The sequence below is a fragment of the Colletotrichum fioriniae genome (genome assembly GCF_027942845.1).
Source record: "Colletotrichum fioriniae strain IMI 355084 chromosome Unknown scaffold_8, whole genome shotgun sequence".
NCBI lineage: Eukaryota > Fungi > Ascomycota > Sordariomycetes > Glomerellales > Glomerellaceae > Colletotrichum > Colletotrichum fioriniae.
The window spans coordinates 748,482-768,936 of record NW_027076844.1 but is presented as its reverse complement, the minus strand read 5'-3'; the positions used below and the strand labels follow the sequence as shown (position 1 = coordinate 768,936).

Sequence of the window (20,455 nt, the reverse complement as noted above, 5' to 3'; positions counted from 1 at the left end):
GTCCACTTATTGAGACAGACCCGGGAAGACAGACAGACACACACACACATACACACACACAGACGCTCCTCACTCAACTCAACTCAACTCCCACTCCCCCAAGAAAGTCAGCAGGGACCCAGACCAGACCCGGGCCGCAGCAGAAAAAAGTCCAAAGGGATACACTTCAATTGCCTCGCCTTCCCATCATAACCTCCTCCAAGAACCCTCCCAACCTTCCCTTGCTCACCATCCCACTCTTCTTTAAGCTGCCATCTGCCACTCTCTTGCACTTCCCTCCCACAACTCCACGTCAAGGACAGAACTTGCAGGCAGTCTTCTCGTTTCTTTTTCTTGTCCTTTATAGACCACCAATTGCTCTCGGATAATAGGAGAGAAAGCTCTAGACGACCACCCACGCTCAATACCTAAAGATAGGACATTACTGCCGCAAACTCCTTCCCTCTTCCCCCGCCATCCCCGGAGCATCTTGAACTAGCTGCCTCCTGCTCTTCGCTGAGTTTACGGAGTCACACACAGGTAAGCCATCTTGCTGTTTTCCCCATCTCCCGCTGGAGACAGACCTCTTGATCGGCAGGGGAAAGAGGCGGTAAAAAACAAGGACGTCTCGGCTAATAAACGTGGCGAGCAAAGCTCCATTCGTAGCACGAAAAAACTTCACACCCATTCTTGATACCCCCCAAAACCGTCATCACCATGTACGGCACTGGAACAGGCCCTCAAACGGGCGTTTCTACCCCTCGATCCAACGCTTCTCTGCGACCTCTCACTCTCCGCCACGGTTCTCTCGAGACCTCCCTCCTCGTACCGACCGCCCTGCACTTCCACGCCTCTCAATTGAAGGACCGCTTCAATGCCACTCTCCCCACCGCCACAGATGAGCTTGCTCAAGATGACGAGCCTTCGTCCGTTGCAGAGCTGGTCGCAAGGTACATGGGCTTCGTTGCCGACGAGGTCGAGAAGGGCGAGGATGACGAGTCAGGCTCTTACGAGGAGGTCCTGAAGCTCGTCCTTAACGAGTTCGAGCGCGGCTACCTTCAAGGCAACGAGGTTCACGCTCTCGCTGCCACGCTGCCCGGCATTGACGCCAAGAAGTTGGTTGTCATCCGCAGCTACTACCAAGCCAGACAGACCACTGGTCGCTCCATCAAGGCCTACGGTTCAGCGCTCTTCCGCGCATCCGATGATGGCTCCGCCGACATTTACACCATTTTCGGCGGTCAGGGCAACATTGAGGAGTACTTTGAGGAGTTGCGCGAGATCTACAAGACCTACAACCCCTTTGTCGGCGAGCTTATTTTGAACGCTGCCGAGCTCCTTCAGAACCTTTCCAAGCACCCCGAGGCTGAGAAGCTTTACCCCAAGGGCTTGGATATCATGAGATGGCTCGAGAGCGAGGACGCGACCCCCGACGTCGACTACCTCATCTCAGCGCCCGTCAGCTTCCCCTTGATTGGTCTCGTCCAGCTTGCGCACTACGAGGTCACTTGCAAGGTTTTGGGTGTTCACCCTGGTCTGCTCCGCGACCAGATCAGTGGTACGACTGGTCACTCCCAGGGCATTGTGCTCGCTGCCATTACTGCCGCCGCCGAGTCCTGGGAGTCATGGAAGGAGCTTGCCCCTTCTGCGCTCACAATCCTCTTCTGGATCGGTGCCCGCAGCCAGCAGGTGTTCCCCCGCACCTCATTGACGCCCACCATGCTGAGAGAGTCGGCCGACAACGGCGAGGGTACCCCCACGCCCATGCTTAGCATCAGAGACCTCTCCCAGGCTGAGGTCCAGAAGCACATCGATGCGACCAACAAGTACCTGCCCGCCGATCGTCACATCTCCATCTCCCTGATCAACAGCCCGCGCAACCTGGTTGTCACGGGTCCTCCCATCTCCTTGTACGGTCTCAACGCGCAGCTCCGCAAGGTCAAGGCTCCCACCGGCCTGGACCAGAACCGTATCCCTCACACCCAGCGGAAGCTCCGCTTTGTCCACCGCTTCCTGCCCATCACTGCACCCTTCCACAGCAAGTACCTTGCTGAGGCGACGGAGCTCATTGATGAGGACTTGAAGAACATCAAGATCCCCTCCAAGTCTTTGGGCACTGCGGTCTTCGACACCAACACTGGCAAGGATCTCCGTGAGGCCGGCGACAGCAACATTGTCCCCACCCTCATCCGTCTCATTACCAGAGACCCTGTCAACTGGGAGAAGGCCACCGTCTTCCCCCAGGCCACTCACGTCCTTGACTTTGGCCCTGGCGGTATTTCTGGTCTCGGTGTTCTCACCAGTAGAAACAAGGAGGGTACTGGTGTTCGCGTTATCCTCGCTGGCTCCGTTGATGGCTCCATCACGGAGGTTGGCTACAAGCCCGAGCTCTTCGACCGGGACGAGGAGCACGCGGTCAGATATGCCGTGGATTGGGTTAAGGAGTTCGGTCCTCGCCTGGTCACCACATCTAACGGCGATACCTACGTCGATACCAAGATGAGCAGACTTTTGGGTCTTCCTCCCATTGTCGTCGCTGGTATGACTCCTTGCACGGTCCCTTGGGACTTTGTCGCTGCCACCATGAACGCTGGCTACCACATTGAGTTGGCCGGTGGTGGCTACTTCGACCCCAACATGATGACCGCCGCCTTGAGAAAGATTGAGGGTGCCATCCCGGCTGGACGTGGTATTGGCGTTAACTTGATCTACGTCAACCCCCGTGCCATGCAGTGGCAAATCCCCATGCTCGGAAGACTCAGAGCCGAGGGTGTTCCCATTGAGGGCCTGACCATCGGCGCTGGTGTTCCTTCCGTTGAGGTCGCCCAGGAGTACATCGACACCCTGGGTCTCAAGCACATCAGCTTCAAGCCCGGCTCCGTCGACGCCATCCAAGCCGTCATCAACATCGCCAAGGCCAACCCGACCTTCCCCGTCCTCTTGCAGTGGACTGGTGGTCGTGGAGGTGGTCATCACTCTTACGAGGATTTCCACCAGCCTATTCTCACCATGTACCCTCGCATTCGTCGCCAGGAGAACATCATCCTGGTTGCTGGCAGTGGTTTTGGTGGTGCCGAGGATACCTACCCGTATCTCACCGGTGAATGGTCCAAGAGCTACGGCTACCCTCCCATGCCCTTTGACGGTACTCTGTTCGGTAGTCGCATGATGGTCGCCAAGGAGGCCAAGACCAGCCCTGCTGCCAAGCAGGCCATCATCGACGCCCCCGGTGTTGAAGACAGCGAGTGGGAGAAGTCCTACACTGGACCTACCGGTGGTGTCGTTACCGTTCTGTCTGAGATGGGTGAACCTATTCACAAGCTTGCCACTCGTGGTGTCCTCTTCTGGGCTGAGATGGACAAGAAGATCTTCTCCCTCCCCAAGGAGAAGCGCGTCGCTGAGCTGAAGAAGAACCGCGACTACATTGTCAAGAAGCTCAACGACGACTTCCAGAAGGTTTGGTTCGGTCGCAACCGCGCTGGCCAGGCCGTCGACTTGGAGGACATGACCTACGGCGAAGTTGTCCGCCGCATGGTCGACTTGCTCTACATCCGCCACGAGCAGCGCTGGATCGACCCTACTTTCATCAGACTCACTGGTGACTTCATCCGCCGTGTTGAGGAGCGCTTCACCTCCAAGCCTGGCCAGGTCGCTCAGCTCCAGGACTTCAAGGACCTCCAGACTCCTTACGAGACTGTGGAGAAGATTCTCTCGCACTACCCTGACGCCGAGACTCAGCTCATCAACGCCCAGGATGTCCAGCACTTCTTGATGCTTTGCCTGCGTCCCATCCAGAAGCCCGTCACTTTCATCCCTACCCTGGATGAGAACTTTGACTTCTACTTCAAGAAGGACTCCCTGTGGCAATCCGAGGACCTCGGCGCCGTCATCGGCCAGGACGTTGGACGTACCTGCATTCTCCAGGGACCTACTGCTGTCAAGTTCTCCAAGGTCATTGACGAGCCCATCAAGGACATCCTTGACGGTATTCACAAGACGCACGTTGAGTACTTGACCAGAGACCTCTACAAGGGCGAGAAGAAGGCCATTCCTACCATCGAGTACTTTGGTGGCAAGCTCATCGAGACTGAGATCCCCGTCGAGGATGTTGATGGCCTCACCGTCTCCTACGATGATGCCCACAAGAACACCTACCGCCTCTCCACCTCGCCTTCCGCGACCCTTCCCAGCCTTGATGCTTGGCTGGCCCTGCTTGCCGGTCCCGATCGCAGCTGGCGCCACGCTCTTTTGACCTCTGAGGTTGTTGTCCAGGGCCAAAAGTTCCAGACCAACCCTCTCAAGCGTATCTTCGCGCCCACCCGCGGTCTCTTTGTTGAGATCCACAACCCCAAGGATGCGAAGAACACCAAGATCATTGTCAAGGAGCAGCCTCGCCACAACCAGTACGTCGATGTCATCGAGGTCAAGCTGGAGGGCAAGAACGAGATCGTTGTCAACATGATCAAGGACACCACTGCTCTTGGCAAGCCCGTCGCTCTGCCTCTCAAGTTCACCTACCACCCTGAGGCCGGCTACGCCCCGATCCACGAAGTCATGGAGGGCCGCAATGACCGCATCAAGGAGTTCTACTGGCGTGCGTGGTTCGGTGACGAGACCTTTAACCTCGATGCCGACGTCAGCAGCAAGTTCGACGGTGGCAAGGCTACCATCACTGGCGAGAGCATCAACGACTTCATCCACGCCGTTGGCAACACTGGCGAGGCCTTTGTTGAGCGTCCCGGCAAGACTGTCTACGCACCTATGGATTTCGCCATCGTTGTCGGCTGGAAGGCCATCACCAAGCCCATCTTCCCTCGCACCATTGACGGTGACCTGCTCAAGCTTGTTCACTTGTCAAACGAGTTCCGCATGAAGCCTGGTGCTGAGCCTCTTAAGAAGGGCGACGAGGTCTCCACCACCGCTCAGATTAACGCCGTCATCAACCAGGAGTCTGGTAAGATGGTTGAGGTCTGCGGCACCATCTACCGCGATGGCGAGGCTGTCATGGACGTCACCTCCCAGTTCCTGTACCGCGGTGCTTACACCGACTACGAGAACACCTTCCAGCGCAAGATGGAGACACCCATCCAGCTGCACCTGGCCACCAGCAAGGACGTTGCTGTTCTTAAGTCGAAGCAGTGGTTCAACACCGATGACCTGCCCCGCGACCTCGACCTCCTCGGACAGACGCTTACCTTCCGTCTTCAGAGCTTCTACCGCTACAAGACCAAGACGATGTACAGCAGTGTCTCCACCCAGGGTCAGGTTCTTCTTGAGCTCCCCACCAAGGAGATCATCCAGGTCGCCAGCGTTGATTACGAGGCAGGCCAGTCCAACGGCAACCCCGTTGTCGACTACCTCGAGCGCACTGGTGCCCCTCTCGACCAGCCTCTCCACTTTGAGAACCCTATTCCTCTCAGCGGTCGCACCCCTCTGCAGCTCCGCGCCCCTGCCACCAACGAGAACTACGCTCGTGTCTCTGGTGACTACAACCCCATTCACGTTTCTCGCGTGTTTGCCAACTACGCTGCCCTTCCCGGCACCATCACTCACGGCATGTACTCCAGTGCTGCCGTCCGTAGCTTGGTTGAGACCTGGGCTGCTGAGAACAACATTGGTCGTGTTCGCAGCTTCCACGCTTCTCTGGTTGGCATGGTCCTCCCCAACGACGATCTTCAGGTCAAGCTTCAGCACGTTGGTATGGTTTCTGGCCGCAAGATCATCAAGGTCGAGGCCAGCAACAAGGAAACTGAGGAGAAGGTTCTTCTCGGTGAGGCCGAGGTTGAGCAGCCCGTGACTGCTTACGTCTTCACCGGTCAAGGTTCTCAGGAGCAGGGCATGGGTATGGAGCTGTACGCCAGCAGTGACGTCGCCAAGGACGTCTGGGACCGTGCCGACAAGTACCTCCTGGACAACTACGGCTTCTCCATCACCAACATTGTCAAGAACAACCCTAAGGAGCTCACCGTTTACTTCGGTGGTCCCCGCGGCAAGGCTATCCGCCAGAACTACATGGCCATGACCTTCGAGACCGTTGCTGCCGATGGAAGCATCAAGTCTGAGCGCATCTTCAAGGAGATTGACGAGAAGACCACCTCTTACACCTACCGCTCGCCCACCGGCCTTCTATCTGCCACTCAGTTCACTCAGCCTGCCCTGACCCTCATGGAGAAGGCCAGCTTTGAGGACATGAAGTCCAAGGGCCTTGTTCCCCGAGACTGCACCTTTGCCGGTCACTCTCTGGGTGAGTACTCTGCGCTCGCCGCCTTGGCTGAGGTCATGCCCATTGAGAGTTTGGTGTCGGTCGTCTTCTACCGTGGCTTGACCATGCAGGTCGCTGTCGAGCGTGACGCCGCTGGCCGATCCAACTACTCCATGTGCGCCATTAACCCAAGCAGAATCTCCAAGACTTTCAACGAGGAGGCTCTGCAGTTCGTTGTTGACTGCATCTCCGAGGAGACTGGCTGGCTCCTTGAGATTGTCAACTACAACATTGCCAACATGCAGTACGTCGCTGCTGGTGACCTGCGCGCGCTCGACACCCTCACTGGCGTCACCAACTTCCTCAAGCAGCAAAAGATTGACATTGAAGAGATGCGTGGCAACATTGACGAGGCCAAGGGTGCTCTCAAGGAGATTATTAAGGGCAGCGCCGAGGCTACCCTCAAGAAGCCCACGCCCCTGGAGCTCCAGCGTGGCTTCGCGACGATTCCTCTCCGCGGTATCGATGTGCCTTTCCACTCGACCTTCTTGCGGTCTGGCGTCAAGCCTTTCAGATCGTTCCTTCTTAAGAAGATCAACAAGACGACGATCGACCCTGCCAAGCTTGTTGGCAAATACATCCCCAACGTGACGGCGAAGCCTTTCGCCATCACCAAGGAATACTTCGAGGATGTGTACAAGTTGACCAACTCGCCCAAGATTGCTCAAATCTTGGCGAACTGGGATCAGTACACCCAGGACGGCCCTGGCCCCAACGGAGTTAACGGCCTCGCTGGTGAGCACGAGGGCCCCGGCGCTGCGGCATAAGCTGTGTGTGCGCAATTGACGGAAGAGGAAATCTGGCTACGGTATAGCGAATGACAAAAAAGGTGGAGGAAGGCATTGAATGACTCTAGACGGCATAAGCGTTGTACAAATTAGGGATGTGGTTTCTTGATGACTGTTTTATCATGCTGCGTTTAGAAAGCTTTGTGTTTGGTCATTACATCAAATGTTTGGGGCGTTTATTATTCTAGAGTTTTAATTGTGGCACAAGAAGAGAAATAGAGCAATGAAAGTTCAACAAGCTGTGTAAAGTTTCCGAGAGGCATGTGATAAAATGTCCGATGGCACTGCTTTGTCTGACGGAGCAAACAAGGCAGAGGGTGATACAATGACTGATGATTGGAAAACTAGTGGCAGCTGGTAAGCACAGCAGCTTTTTTGACAGCGGGGGATCTACGAAGAGCGACTGCAAGGACCCGGAACACAGATGCTTCTCCCGAATGGCGCAGCATACGGACGGACGGACGGACGGACGGGACGGGTTCGACTACCCGCCTCGAGGGGGGAAGGCGAGAGAAGAGTGGTTTTGGACAGAGCCGGGATGGCGGTGGAGGACGATGTGGTTCTGGGATAACGTATAGGTAGGAGAGCGTCCCAAGAGTAAGACATGGCCATGCCGTGCCGCCCTGACGAACAAAGCAGCCATGGAGCTTATCAGACTTATCAGGCGGTGGCTTGAATGAGCCAGGGGGGGGGGCGGTATGGAGTGAAGGCTGAGAGACAGGGGAGAATGGGGCTTGGAGGAAAAGAGCTATGGTGGGAATTCCTGGAGAGCTCTCCGGATGGAGTCTAGCCGAGGGCGCTGGAGGGAATCAGAGAGCTGCGGTCGGCCAGCGGCGAGCGCCGTGCGACGTGCAGCCGGTGCGTTGCGAAGTGGGGGGCGGGGCGCGCATTGGTGGTGTTTGGCACCTCAGTTTGGGGTTCCAAGTTACCTTGGTCCGTACCTCGACAAGATTGGTATGCAATTGTAACCCAACCCAACAAATCCAATTCTACACTAGACTTTTGACTAGTTTTCTCCTATTGTTCGTTTGCTGCGTACTCCATAGTCATAGGAAGAAGCTACACACCAGGAGAGGTAAGCTTCTTTGCTTTGACAGTCCCGCCGAGCTGGGCCCCTCCACTGGCCCATCCCCTGTCAATCAGTCCGTCTCCGTATTCCGCGCCTTATCTCTTGGAGGGGTAAATTGGGGGGGCATACTGGGGAGACCCGAAGACCCGAACGTGGAAGGAGACGGCCGCCGGGCGGACTACCTTTACCTTAACCTTGACAAGAAGGACGAAGCACATGCGTTCTTTGGCTTCGCGTCATCTGTTGCACTGCATATATTTACCGTGTTCCCCTTCCCTTCCCTTTCTTTCCCCTTCGCTTTTTTCTTGCTTTTGAAGAGAGGGGTTTTGGGAAACTTGAACCGAAGAAACGATACCCATCTTTTGACCTACTTACCCTTTTCTGCATTACCTTACCTACCTCATCCTCTCCGTACTACCTTTTGCAACGTTCATCCCGTGACTGCTATTCTTCAAGGGCATTGACCCAGCAATCATCAGTCCGGTTCATCCTTCTCGTGGCAGTCTCGGTGAGAGTGAATTGTCAGCAGTAGCGATCACCTGCGCCTTTTGAAGCACGCAGGGAGTTGGAATCAAAGAAGAGAGAATCGTAGTGGGGGTTTTTCGTTTCAACCGCCGCGGACTCTGCCGACGACAACCGAAGACCGAAGACAGATTATCCCGACGTCACAACCACCTGCGAACCAGTCTACCACTCAACCTTCAATTCCAACCCTAGTCTCAAGAGAAGCTCAATATCGACTCTGGTCAAGAGAGTAGACGGTCAGCAGTAACATAATGGGCGACATGATCCGGGACCTACCGCCCGCCGGCGCCGGCGCAACAGCAACCGAAACTCACACTCCCACGCAAGCGCAGTCGCAGCCGCGCAATAAGCTCTTCCTCGGCTCCTTCATCCACTCCAAGACAAAGGAGCAGCTCGAGTACCTCCACGGCGCGGCCGTCTGCGTCGATGCTGCTGGAACGATTGTCGCTGTTGAAGCCGAGTGCGATTTGAAGAGGGCCGAGGCGGAGGTTCTGCCGCGCTTGGGGTGGGCTGTTGGCGATGTCGAGGTTTGTGTAGGCAAGGAGGGGCAGTTTTTCTTTCCTGGGTTCATTGGTATGTTCAGGCTCGTCCTTTCTTTTTGTGCGCCCGGGATAATAATGATCGTCTGTCTCGGGATGCTCTCCCGCGCCGTAGTGAGACATCGTAACCAAAAACTAACCAAACCCCCACCACCCACCAGATACCCACGTCCACGCATCCCAATACCCAAACGTCGGCATCTTTGGCAAATCAACCCTCCTCGACTGGCTAAACACCTACACCTTTCCCCTCGAATACTCCCTCGCCGACCAGAAAAAGGCAAAACGCGTTTACACGGCCTGCGTGAAACGCACCCTCGCCCACGGCACCACCACCTCGGCATACTACGCCACAATCGACGTCGAGGCAACGAACCTCCTCGCCGACATCTGCCTCGCCCTCGGCCAGCGCGCGTTCGTGGGGAGGGTATGCATGGACCGCGAGGGTCTGTGCCCGGACTACTACAAGGACGAGTCCGCGGCCGACTCGCTGCGCAAGACGAAAGAGAGCGTGGAGCATATCCGGCGGATCGACCCGGCCTTTGAGCTCGTTGCGCCGGTGCTGACGCCGCGATTTGCGCCGGCTTGTTCGGGGAGGCGATGAGGGGGCTGGCGGGGTTGCAGCGGAGTTGGATGTGCTCGCGCAGACGCATATTTCGGAGAACGAGGGGGAGATTGAGCTTGTCAAAGAGTTGTTCCCTGAGGCGGAGAGTTATACGGATGTGTATGACAGCCATGGGTTGTTGGGTGAGAAAATGGTGCTCGCGCACGCGATTCATTTGTCGGAGAAGGAGGCGGATACAATTGCGGAGAGGGGCGCGAAGGTGTCGCATTGTCCGTGTAGTAATAGCTCCATTACCAGCGGTGCGGCGAGGGTGCGGTGGTTATGGGATAAGGGGATTGATGTCGGGTTGGGGACGGATATGAGTGGCGGGTACAGTCCTAGTATACTCGAGGCGGCGAGGCAGGCTGCGTTGGTGTCGAGGCACGTTGCGATGGGACTTCAGGGGGAGGAGAAGGAGAGGGCCAAGTTGACGGTTGAGGAGGTGTTATATCTCGGTACGAGAGGCGGTGCCAAGGTTGTTGGGTTGGGTGGGAAGATTGGCGGGTTCGAGGTTGGCTTGCAGTGGGATGCGCAACTGATTGGGTTGCCTGTTGTCGATGAGGGCGGGGAGCAGGAGGAGGATGGGAATGTTGATGTGTTTGGGTGGGAGAGCTGGGAGAATCGGGTTGCGAAGTGGGTGTTTAACGGGGATGATCGGAATACCAAGATGGTTTGGGTCAAGGGTCGGATGGTGCATTCGAGGAAGTAGATGGAGAGAGCGTTGTTACGGTAGAAGGGACGCATGAGATATATGGCGTTTTGGTTACCTACTTATTCGCTGGCTGGTTTGATATCACTGGGAGTTTTATACTAGATGTACAATGAAGCTCAGAGCCGTTCACAGATACATTTGACCAAACAAGGACATTTCGTCGTGGACAATTGCAATGCAACTCAACTGGTCCAATCTTTCAATGCATGAGCAACCTGAACCTGATTGGGCGTGTCTGAACGCCCGTTGGATCACGAGGGAGGCGCGGTTCCTCCAATGAAGTCGAACTTGCCATATCACAATCAGGCTGCGTCTTGCCAAGTGAATGCATTCAACGTCCCTCCCAACCTCCCCGCCACCTTCATCTTCTCTTCTTCACCCCATCATTCCGCTTGTCTCTGTGTTCCTCGTCGCTGGCCACTCCATTTCCGTTCCTTTCTTGACCAAATCCTCAGCGTGGGATCACGCGGATCGACACCTCAGACGATCATAGCTACCGACAACCTCTGGCTTCTACTTTACTCGAACTATCCTACCGTACCTACTGGCGTAGTCACCCGAAACGGCCCGCCATGTCCGGCCTCGAAGGCATCGCGGGCTTGAGCCTCGCTTGCAACGTCATGCAGCTCATCAGCTTCGGCCACGAAGCCATCTCAATGTGTCGACGGGTCTACGAGAGCGGCTCCCCCGAACCTGGTCTCTCTGAACACGCCGAGAGTCTCAAAGCCGTGTGCGATGGTTTGGAAAAGTCCTTGGGTAAACGACCGATGCCTGCACCCGCTCCTGCTCCCGCTGCCGCCGCCGTCAGAGCACCGACAATGGAGAAGCGACTTCTCGACCTTGCCGCCAAGTGTATCAAGAATGCCCGAGACTTGGAGGAGGAGATGAAGTTCCTGTCTCCTAGTCAGCCAGGCAAAATGGGAGCGTTGGTTGCCGCGCCCAAGATATTGTGGCGGAAGAGGAGACTTGAGCGACTCAAAGGGAATCTGGATGACGCGCAGCGACTTATGGATACGTCGATTCTCGAGCGTCTGTTCGCCAGAGCAGAGGCACTCTACAAAATGAACGAGAAGGGTTTCCTGGACCTGAGTCAGGAGCTCAAACAGTTTATTACAGATTATGCGAAATCGAACAGCATCCTTCGAACTGTCGTTGAGACACAAGCGAGAGAGATCCGGGATCATGTCACCACGGCATCCTCGAAGACGCAGGATGCAATCAAGTCACATGTGTCCCTGGAACTTTCTAGTCATGAGACCTCTGTCAAGAATCACGTTTCGTCATCTGCCCAGGGTGTTCAGGATGCCCTTTCACAGAGGATGACGTCTAGGGAGGGCTCAAAGGCCAAGGAGCAGGCTTACCAGCAGCTTTTGAAGAGTCTCAAGTATCCAGGAATGAACGAACGAAGGAACCAGATTTCGCATACGCACCCAAAAACTTTTCGGTGGATCTTCAGTAACACATTTCAACTCAGCAACTCGGATTCGGGCATTGACGGGGAGTTAGAATGGCTCACAGAAGACGATTCCAGCAAACACAGCAATGAGCCTGCCGAGGTTGATTCGATGATCATTCGGTCAGAAGATTCAGTCGAGTCGTCGGGCAGCTTCAGAAGCTCGATACGTTCTCTTGAATCAACTGAGCCTCAACCTTGGGATAGTTTCGTCGATTGGCTGGAAGATGACACTCGTAAAATCTACTGGATTAGTGGCAAACCCGGATCAGGGAAGAGCACACTGATGAAATACATTGAAACAAATGACAGCAATATCAAAAACCGCGAACCGGCAGTTCGTTTTATATCACACTACCTGTGGAGACCTGGTACCTTTATGCAACAGAGTATCAAAGGGCTGCTCTGATCTCTGCTTCATCAAGTCCTGTCCGAAGACAAGAGAATCGCATTGGAAGTTTTAGAGAGGCAGCCTTCCTTATCGAGGAAAGATACAGACACCGACTGGACTGTACAAGAGCTTGAGACAACCCTTTTGGATTTGATACAAAAGTCGAATTGCCCATACTTGGTGCTTTTGGATGGCTTGGATGAAATCGCCGATACACCGGATGAAGGAGTTCGCCGACTTTTGGGCCTCGTTAATGACCTTGTTGCTACAGACCAAGTCAAAGTCTGCGTCTCTAGCCGCCCAGAGCCAGCCTTGAAGCGCGTACTCGAAAAGCACCCGATGCTCAGAATGCAGGATCTGACCAATCGAGATATCCACCTGCTCACGCGAGAACGACTTGAGGCCATGCAGATTGACTTTGACAATGAGACGGCCCACGATTTATCCAAAATCATCTGTGAAAAGGCTGAAGGAGTTTTCATCTGGGTCATCCTTGTTTTGGGTAGTCTCCAGAGGGGTCTTGCCAATTGCGATGATATGGACACTCTTTACAGCCGCGTGGAGTCACTGCCCAGAGACCTGACGAAGCTGTATAAGGAAATGTGGTCCAGAATGAAAGAAGACAGCGACCTCTATCGAAAAAAAACAGTGTTGCTTTTTTATATGGCAATTGAATTCAATGGAAGCCTTTGTTACCCTCATGCCTGGGGTTGTGAGAACAGTCTTCTTGGCCTCGTCATTTCCACAGATGACGAGATGCTGGATTCCTTCATGGTTTGTCACGAGATGCCCGATACGGAACTACTCTGGCAAAAGTGGCATCACTTAGGGAGGAGACTACCAGCAATGAGTGCCGGACTATTGGACATAACTGGATCCGAAGAAATTTTCTCCTCACGGAATACCTACGAGAGGAAACTCAAGCCTTGGGGCAAAACAGGCATCCATTTCACACACCGGACAGCTGTCGATTTCATTTGCAACAGCGAGGAGGGCAATGAACTTTTCGGTGCTTATGTTCCGAATCCGGACGACATTCTTTCACGGGCGATAAAGACCAACATAGTGTTACGGCGTGTCACCAATAGAACACATATCTCAACCACTACGTCCCCTTACAACACCTACTTGACACCAAAATACGACCGAACTGCGACATTTATTCAAAGCTTTCTCCCATTCCGAAGGTTGGCCAAGATCTCATCACGCCAAAGCATCAACGATGTTCTCTCGTCTTCATATAAGTGTCTCCAAATCATGGGGTTGAACATGAAAGACTGGAATTCAACATCACAGTCAATAAAGGCGCATCATGCCTTCTTAGCAAAAACGTTTTTATACGTTGACTTTGTCGACTGGGCCGAGGAGACACTGCAAACAGCGACAGCAGGCGTCGAAGAAGTGACCCTAGTGGAGTTACTGGCTCTACGAGGAGCATGCGAAGGGCTCATAGCTTTTGACTGGATGGACCCACTCAAGAGTCAACTTGAGAACAGTATTTGTCGGCTATCAGTGATTCAAAGAGTAGTGAGAAAGTGCTCTACCACCCGGCAAGGGTTGAATGACAGTATCATCCGACCATTTCAGCTGGCCTGCTCCAGGGAGATCTCAATAGCATGGCGCTGTCTCTTGATTCATACGCTGGGAGAAGTCCAGACGGGAGAACACACCTCCCTGCCGTTAGCTGATGAGGAGCGCTTGAGATGGTGGCCAAAGGTAGTAAAGGGCATTCATTGCTTCTTATCGACAAATGTATTGGAAGACTTAGGTCAGAAGTACATTGTTTCCATCCCACTGAGTATGGCCAAGATTGAAATCATTTCGGATGAAGATACCCGAAAGCCGACAGGGGAAATTCTCTTTGAAGTCAACGACGCTGCTATCCTATTATTGATCATTGAGAATGCCGAAAAAGGTCTATTCTCAGTGTCCCTGTTGAAACTTCTCGCTGAGCCAGTGTATCGTCCAAAGCTTTGCTATAGGGGATTCGATCCCGGCGATGTATTCATCGAGCCAGAATGGTATAAGTTCAACGAAGGTCTCTTAGAGGGAACCATTCATGGGAAGCGACTGTTCACGCGGGCGCTAAACTGGGAAATACAGGACTTATATAGCTTGACTTTCACATCTGGTGGTTCCTTCAATCTACACTTACGAAAGATAGGCCATTACCACGGTTGTACCTCGGCGCTTCGAGCCATCGGTTATGAGCTTGGCACCGTCAATAAGGATTATAAGTGTTTCCGTAAGAAATTCTATAGGGATGAGGAGCAACGATGAAGATAAAATTTCTACTAGAGTCTGTTCAATTATTGCTCATTACCTTACCTTATGTAGGTTTATGCAGTTTTCAGGTTTTAAAGACCGAGTGAAGTCTCCACAACCCTTGTCAATCATAGACGACAGCGATGAACAGCCGACACATCACATGAACTTCAGATGAATTAAGCAGTAATTATCGCTCAGTTCCTTTATACATCTTCCGTAATGAAACTCTTATAATTTTCCTTAAGCGTCACACATTTTACAGCAATAACTTCTGGTGAAGTCAGTAGTATTCGCACTCCGGAGCCCTTGGCGAAGATCCCCATTATCTCAGCTTCACAACGGCGAGAGTTCTCAAGCCCAAACTCACACATGTCAATAGTTGATCTCGAAATACCATTTGGGTTGCACATCCTCTTAATCCTCGACACAGATGGCATTATTCATGAACCTTTTCAGCGTTATTATGGCTTGGTTGAGTAAATCATTTTCGGCTTGCATAGAGATGCTGTTTAAATCTAAGAGGAACTTGGCCTGCATGAAGCACATTGTGCTACTCGAGTTGAGTCCGAAGACGATCTGCTAGAAAGAGCTCAATGATACGACGCAGCGAAGAAAACTCTTGTTGGAGCTGAAAGTTCTCTTCGCAATGAACTACAGACTCCAGTAGATCTCACCTTGGTTCAGTCAACCCATCTCTGTTAGCCAAGCACATCCAGAACACCAATGTCTCACAAGTCGTTCAGCTCGGTCCCAGATCCATCCTCTTACCATCACCCGGATGTAGATCAGCGAGAAAGCCTCTCAACGCAGCTTGAGCTCATACAGCATGGAAACGACGAGGGCTACAATTGAGTCTGCGCTCTGCTGTTAGTATTTGCTTTGCCTCTGGTACCTGCCTCAAAGGAGTCACATGAGGCTGGTGGCCAAGACCCGTTTGGCCACATTACAAATGCGGGGTTCTTAAAAGTTGCCTCCAGGTGCAACCTCCGCGTGTTCGAGAGACTTGAGGCGCAGCTTTGCGAAAAGATAGACAGAAGTCTCGATACGACCGATGGTGGGGTGATTATGAATTGGTTGCCGCTGCATATGAAAGGGTCCGTACCTTATACAGACCCGGTTAGTCTTGTGCCTCCGTTCGGCCCTTTCAGTCTGCTACGTCGTTGGACGGTAACATTATGCAAGTCATGTCACTCTATCCAACAAGTCATGTCTTAGACTATTTGAGCTATCTGTTTGGGAGAGTTGTGACCCGATCGCTACTTCATCGCGGCCGCAATGTGGTTCATATAGCAGCAGGCACCGGTGGCCGAATCCTCAGGATGGGCGTTGTTCTTTTACTACTGCAAACATTGAAGGAAAGATTTAAAGGAAGGTGGATAACGGCGATGTCTACAGAGATTTGTGTGAAGCGCCCGGATTCAAGTGTCAGAAGGAAAGTAAGACGGCTGCGAGCCTGTGGCTTGAGAGGACACGAATGATCTGGCAAGGCAATCAAAGCTCTGAGCATGTATCAGAGTCAAGTTGCAGTAATCAAAGTAATCACGCCATGAGCCCATGTTGTGGCGATCAAAGGCTGGAATTATGAGTGAGGCGGCCTGTATGAAATTCTTGAATCTGTCCAATGTCACATGCACCGTTCCAGTTCAGGACCGCACAGCCTGGAGACCATAGTCTTAGACAGATAGCACCCATCATCTCTGCGTTGCACAATGTCGGGAGATGAATGGAAAATTAATCAATCTATTGAGACATTGGGGTGAGGATATGCGGGTTGCAGTTGCACAAGCCACCCAGCATTTTGTGTGCAAAGCGGCGACTGGTTCAGCTGTTCGGAACGGTCAGCAATGATCGGCGTAAGAGGGGTTGCAATGTACAATGGGAACTGAGTGCGATCGGGTTGTAACCTTTCCTTACGGAGTTATTCGTTCAGGATAACACTATATAATTGTCAGAAGCTGAATACGCTTGAAGTGAATTTAATGGCATATACCTTCGGCAACAGCATTGTAGTCTATCAGTTCAGCTATTTCCATGGTGCCCTACTATCAATAGAAATTCGATATTGATCGCAAATATGAGACTATATTTCACCTTCAGCATGCTGGTGGCAATTGCTAGTGTCAGCGCAACTAACAGCCATTCACCATCCGCCAAAATTGTTGTCAACCCAACAACGGTGTCTACACAGCAGCCGGTCCCGACCAAATATACCCTACCTAATGAAGATAATGACCTTTCATCAAGGGCAGAGGAAATCAAACTCAAGCAACAGGTGATCACCTACGGAGAACCACTGATAGGAGATACATCCTTCTTCCCCAATGGATCGTTAGGAACCCAGATTTCTTTGCGCGATCAGAGCTTGTGGTTGAAGGATTCGGAACCTGTTGCTCGATTTGCGATCCACGGAAGTGCCGTGGCGCTTGAAGACATCACCAAGGTAGCTCAAATTCTTTTCATCGATACGAATAATTGTTTGGCTGATATATGTGGTTCAAGCACGGTGGCCTTAAGCGTCTTGAGGACTTCAAGATCCTCTATGATGGTCACTGGTCAGGCTCGGTTCCTGGCGGCATCGCCAAAGGCCAGTTTAGCAACTTCACGTCAGACCTTTTGTTCGCTATGGAGCGCCTCTCGACCAACCCTTACATCATTCGCCGTCTAAATTACGAAAAGGACAAACTACCATTCACTCTGGACGATAAGACAGTCAGGAAGATTACTGGAACTACTCTCGACTCACTTCTTAGGGACGGTCGTCTATTCTTAGCCGACCACAGCTACCAGACAAAGTACGTCGCTCAACAAGGCCGATATTCGGCTGCGTGCCAAGCGCTGTCCTACCTTGACAAGCGCTCCGACCACTTTCTCCCCCTGGCCATCAAGACCAATGTCGGCGCTGATCTTACATACACCCCCTTGGACACGACTAATGAGTGGCTGCTGGCCAAGATTATGTTCAACGTCAACGACTTTTTCCACGGTCAAGTTTATCATCTCCTCAACTCCCATGACGTTGCTGAGATTGTCTACCTGGCTGCTCTCCGCACGCTCAGCAGCCGCCATCCTGTCCTTAACCTCATGGAAAGGCTCATGTACCAGGCTTATGCTATTCGACCCATAGGCGACAGAGTGCTTTTCAATCCGGGGGGCTTCTTTGACCAGAATTTTGCTTTTTCAAATGCAGCCGTACGCCAGTTCGGTACAGAGTTCTATCCGACTGTCGCCGGTCCGTTCCAGTGGAATTACTTTGAGGATAACCTGCGGTCACGTGGCCTGTTACACTCGTCCTCCGGCCCGAAAATTCCTCATTTCCCCTTCTATGAAGATGGGAAAGAGATTATTGGAGTCATCCGGAAATTCATTGAAGCTTTCGTTGAGGCAACCTACGCTTCTGACCGAGTGCTGGCCAACGATTGGGAGTTGCAAGCATGGATTACCGAATCCAATGGTCCTGCAAAGGTCATCGACTTCCCAATAGCGCCGCTGAGAAGCAAGCGCCGCTGAGAAGCAGGAAGCAGCTTATTGATATTCTGACGCACATGGCATGGCTGACGGGTGTGTCACACCACGTCCTGAATCAAGGTGAGCCCGTGACAGCGTCTGGCGTGTTACCACTTCACCCCCTTTCTCTGTATGCACCTGTTCCTACCAAGAAGGGTCGTATCGAAAGCCTCCTTCCTTGGCTGCCCAACGAGCAAAAGTCGGTTGACCAGATCACTCTTCTCGCACGGTTCAACAGGCCTCTGGTTGTCGAGAGAAATCAGACTTTACGGTACATGTTCAACGCCGAAAGTCTTCTCGCCGGAACCAACAAGGCTGTGGCGGTGGCAAATGACCGGTTCATGAAAGACATGGGTAGTATCAGTAAGAAAATCAGCGGGCGGCGCTTTGATGGCGAGGGTTTAAGTCAGGGTATGCCATTCATCTGGACTGGCATGGACCCTGGAGTGATTCCATTTTACTTGAGTGTTTAGAAACTGTTTGCACACAATTGGCCAACCCCTATGGCTCCTTTGGATATGGGTCACGTAGATGATTGGGCATGGACAATGATCAGGTCGAATCCCTGTGAGGGGGATGTGGGCAAACGTCAAGAATTAGCAATTGGCAAGAACGATCCATTTAAAGGGGAAGCCGATATGTCTAATAATACAACTCTAATCCATGGCACTATCTCCCTGACATCTGAAGAAAAGCGGGATAGGCATAGAGATTCAAAGAGTACCTAAGCTTGTCGCATCTGTAAAAAGATTAATGTTCCAAACACTTTTATAAGTACTCCTCAGCCTTTGTATAACGACTTGGGTGTCCTTCTCAACGTCTGGAGCGCAAAATCCTTAGCTTCGAATAGCTTGGTGACCGCCGCAATATCATAGCAGCTGCCACCGCGCCGCGGACTCCGGGACGGAGAAGTTATGACTTTCCTAACTTAGAGGGCAGGAGAGTCCGGGTCCCGAGTCAAGCCTCTTGGCGGACTCTGACGTAACAAGATAAATAGATGCGCATGAGTGGGTGCTGTGTCTGATTCTTCGGGAACGATATGAGTCGCGTTGCCGTCACTTCGACTCTTGGCTCTGCCGGGCCCTCCTCGCGAATCCCTACCTTATAGAAATGCTTTTGTGGGCTGGCAAGAGATGGGGGTGAAGTGTTCAGTCTGTTATGAAGTTGCTAGAGCGAATGATGCACAACGTATTACTCTTCTCGCGGACTCCAAGTTTTCTAGTTGGGATTACGGTGCATGCAAAGTCATCATAGGTGAGCAGGCTACGGGCCAAAAAGGATTGACTGCCAAGAGTTGAATAGCTGGAAAGGGTTCTTAAGACTGTTGATATCGCACCGCGTCGGCTCAAATCCGACGCGCCGCTCGGGAATTCTGCATAATACACTGCCGCTCCTCCAGGGGTCAGTCACCGGAAGTAGTCTGGACTCTGGGAAAATTCGCAACCACTTCGTCAGCAGATTTCAACAAGCGAAGGCTCTAGTTGATGCACCTTCTAGATTGAAGAACTTCTGGCAACCGTCGAATGGGACAGCTTCCGATTTTTTTGACGCCCGCATTCCGGTCTTGGGTTGTAATAGATGCGGATCTTGCAATGGCATTTCGCCAAGGCGAAAATCTCCTATCCACACCCATGACAACATCGGCGACACCACATCAGTGATCTTTCGGCTCGGGTCAACCGCGGCTCTCATCGGTCTCTCGATGCCTCCACTGATTATGCTTGGTCGTCGGGTCAAGGTTGATTCAACGTGCAGTGACCAAGCGGACCGCCCCTGAACTTACGCGGCCAGGAGTCTTGGCGGCCCGCCGGGGATGGCGTCCGGGTGCGGCTTGGGGGCTTCGGACCCCGGAAGTCAACCGTAATATCTGGACCATGATTGGCGAATCGCCTTTTACTATGCGACGAACTGCCGAATGGGGAATTGATCAGAACGTGGTTCTTCGGGATGTGGGAGAGACCTGTGTTGCGAACCCGACGTCAGTGGAGAATTGGAGATCGTGAAAGGTGGACTGCAGCTCGGTTTGGCAGTTTCACGGATCTGAGCGTGATGAGAGGGGTGCAATGGCTGACAAAAGAAACGTCCTGATGAGATGAACTTGTTTTCTGGATCCTCGTCAGGGGTCGTACGGGACGAAGCAGGGAAGATGATATTTTCGTCTATTCGTGGAAGGTGAAGAACAGTCGAAAGAAGGGATGAACGTATAAATGAAGGATCAGCTCCCGCGTTGTTGATCAGTTCTGGCTTGATCAGCAGCTTAGATCTCGGTAGCTTGACTTTGACAACAGGCCCAGGACATTCTCTCGTTGAACAGTCTTTACAACACTCTTTCTCGACTTACACTCTCTTTCAAACTACAAC

At 52.8% G+C, this 20,455-nt stretch overlaps 4 protein-coding genes across 4 annotated transcripts; all 4 read left to right on the top strand.

Moving 5' to 3' along the window:
- Positions 1–696: 696 nt before the first annotated feature.
- On the top strand, positions 697–7,008 carry FAS1_1 (beta subunit of fatty acid synthetase; the record flags this gene model as incomplete). Its single annotated transcript, XM_065757894.1, has 1 exon — positions 697–7,008. One exon carries the CDS (start codon positions 697–699, stop codon positions 7,006–7,008), a length of 6,312 nt encoding a protein of 2,103 aa, XP_065613417.1.
- A 1,866-nt stretch (positions 7,009–8,874) lies between these two features.
- On the top strand, positions 8,875–9,766 carry N0V96_007018 (uncharacterized protein; the record flags this gene model as incomplete). The annotated part of the gene is made up of 2 exons (XM_053192488.2): positions 8,875–9,196; positions 9,324–9,766. 2 exons carry the CDS (start codon positions 8,875–8,877, stop codon positions 9,764–9,766), a joined length of 765 nt encoding a protein of 254 aa, XP_053050252.2.
- A 1,284-nt stretch (positions 9,767–11,050) lies between these two features.
- On the top strand, positions 11,051–12,340 carry N0V96_007017 (uncharacterized protein; the record flags this gene model as incomplete). Its single annotated transcript, XM_053192487.2, has 1 exon — positions 11,051–12,340. The coding sequence occupies one exon, from the start codon at positions 11,051–11,053 to the stop codon at positions 12,338–12,340; it is 1,290 nt and encodes a 429-aa protein (XP_053050251.1).
- Positions 12,341–16,688: 4,348 nt separating this feature from the next.
- N0V96_007016 (uncharacterized protein) lies at positions 16,689–18,097 on the top strand (the record flags this gene model as incomplete). The annotated part of the gene is made up of 2 exons (XM_065757893.1): positions 16,689–17,030; positions 17,090–18,097. The coding sequence occupies 2 exons, from the start codon at positions 16,689–16,691 to the stop codon at positions 18,095–18,097; spliced, it is 1,350 nt and encodes a 449-aa protein (XP_065613416.1).
- Positions 18,098–20,455: the final 2,358 nt, after the last annotated feature.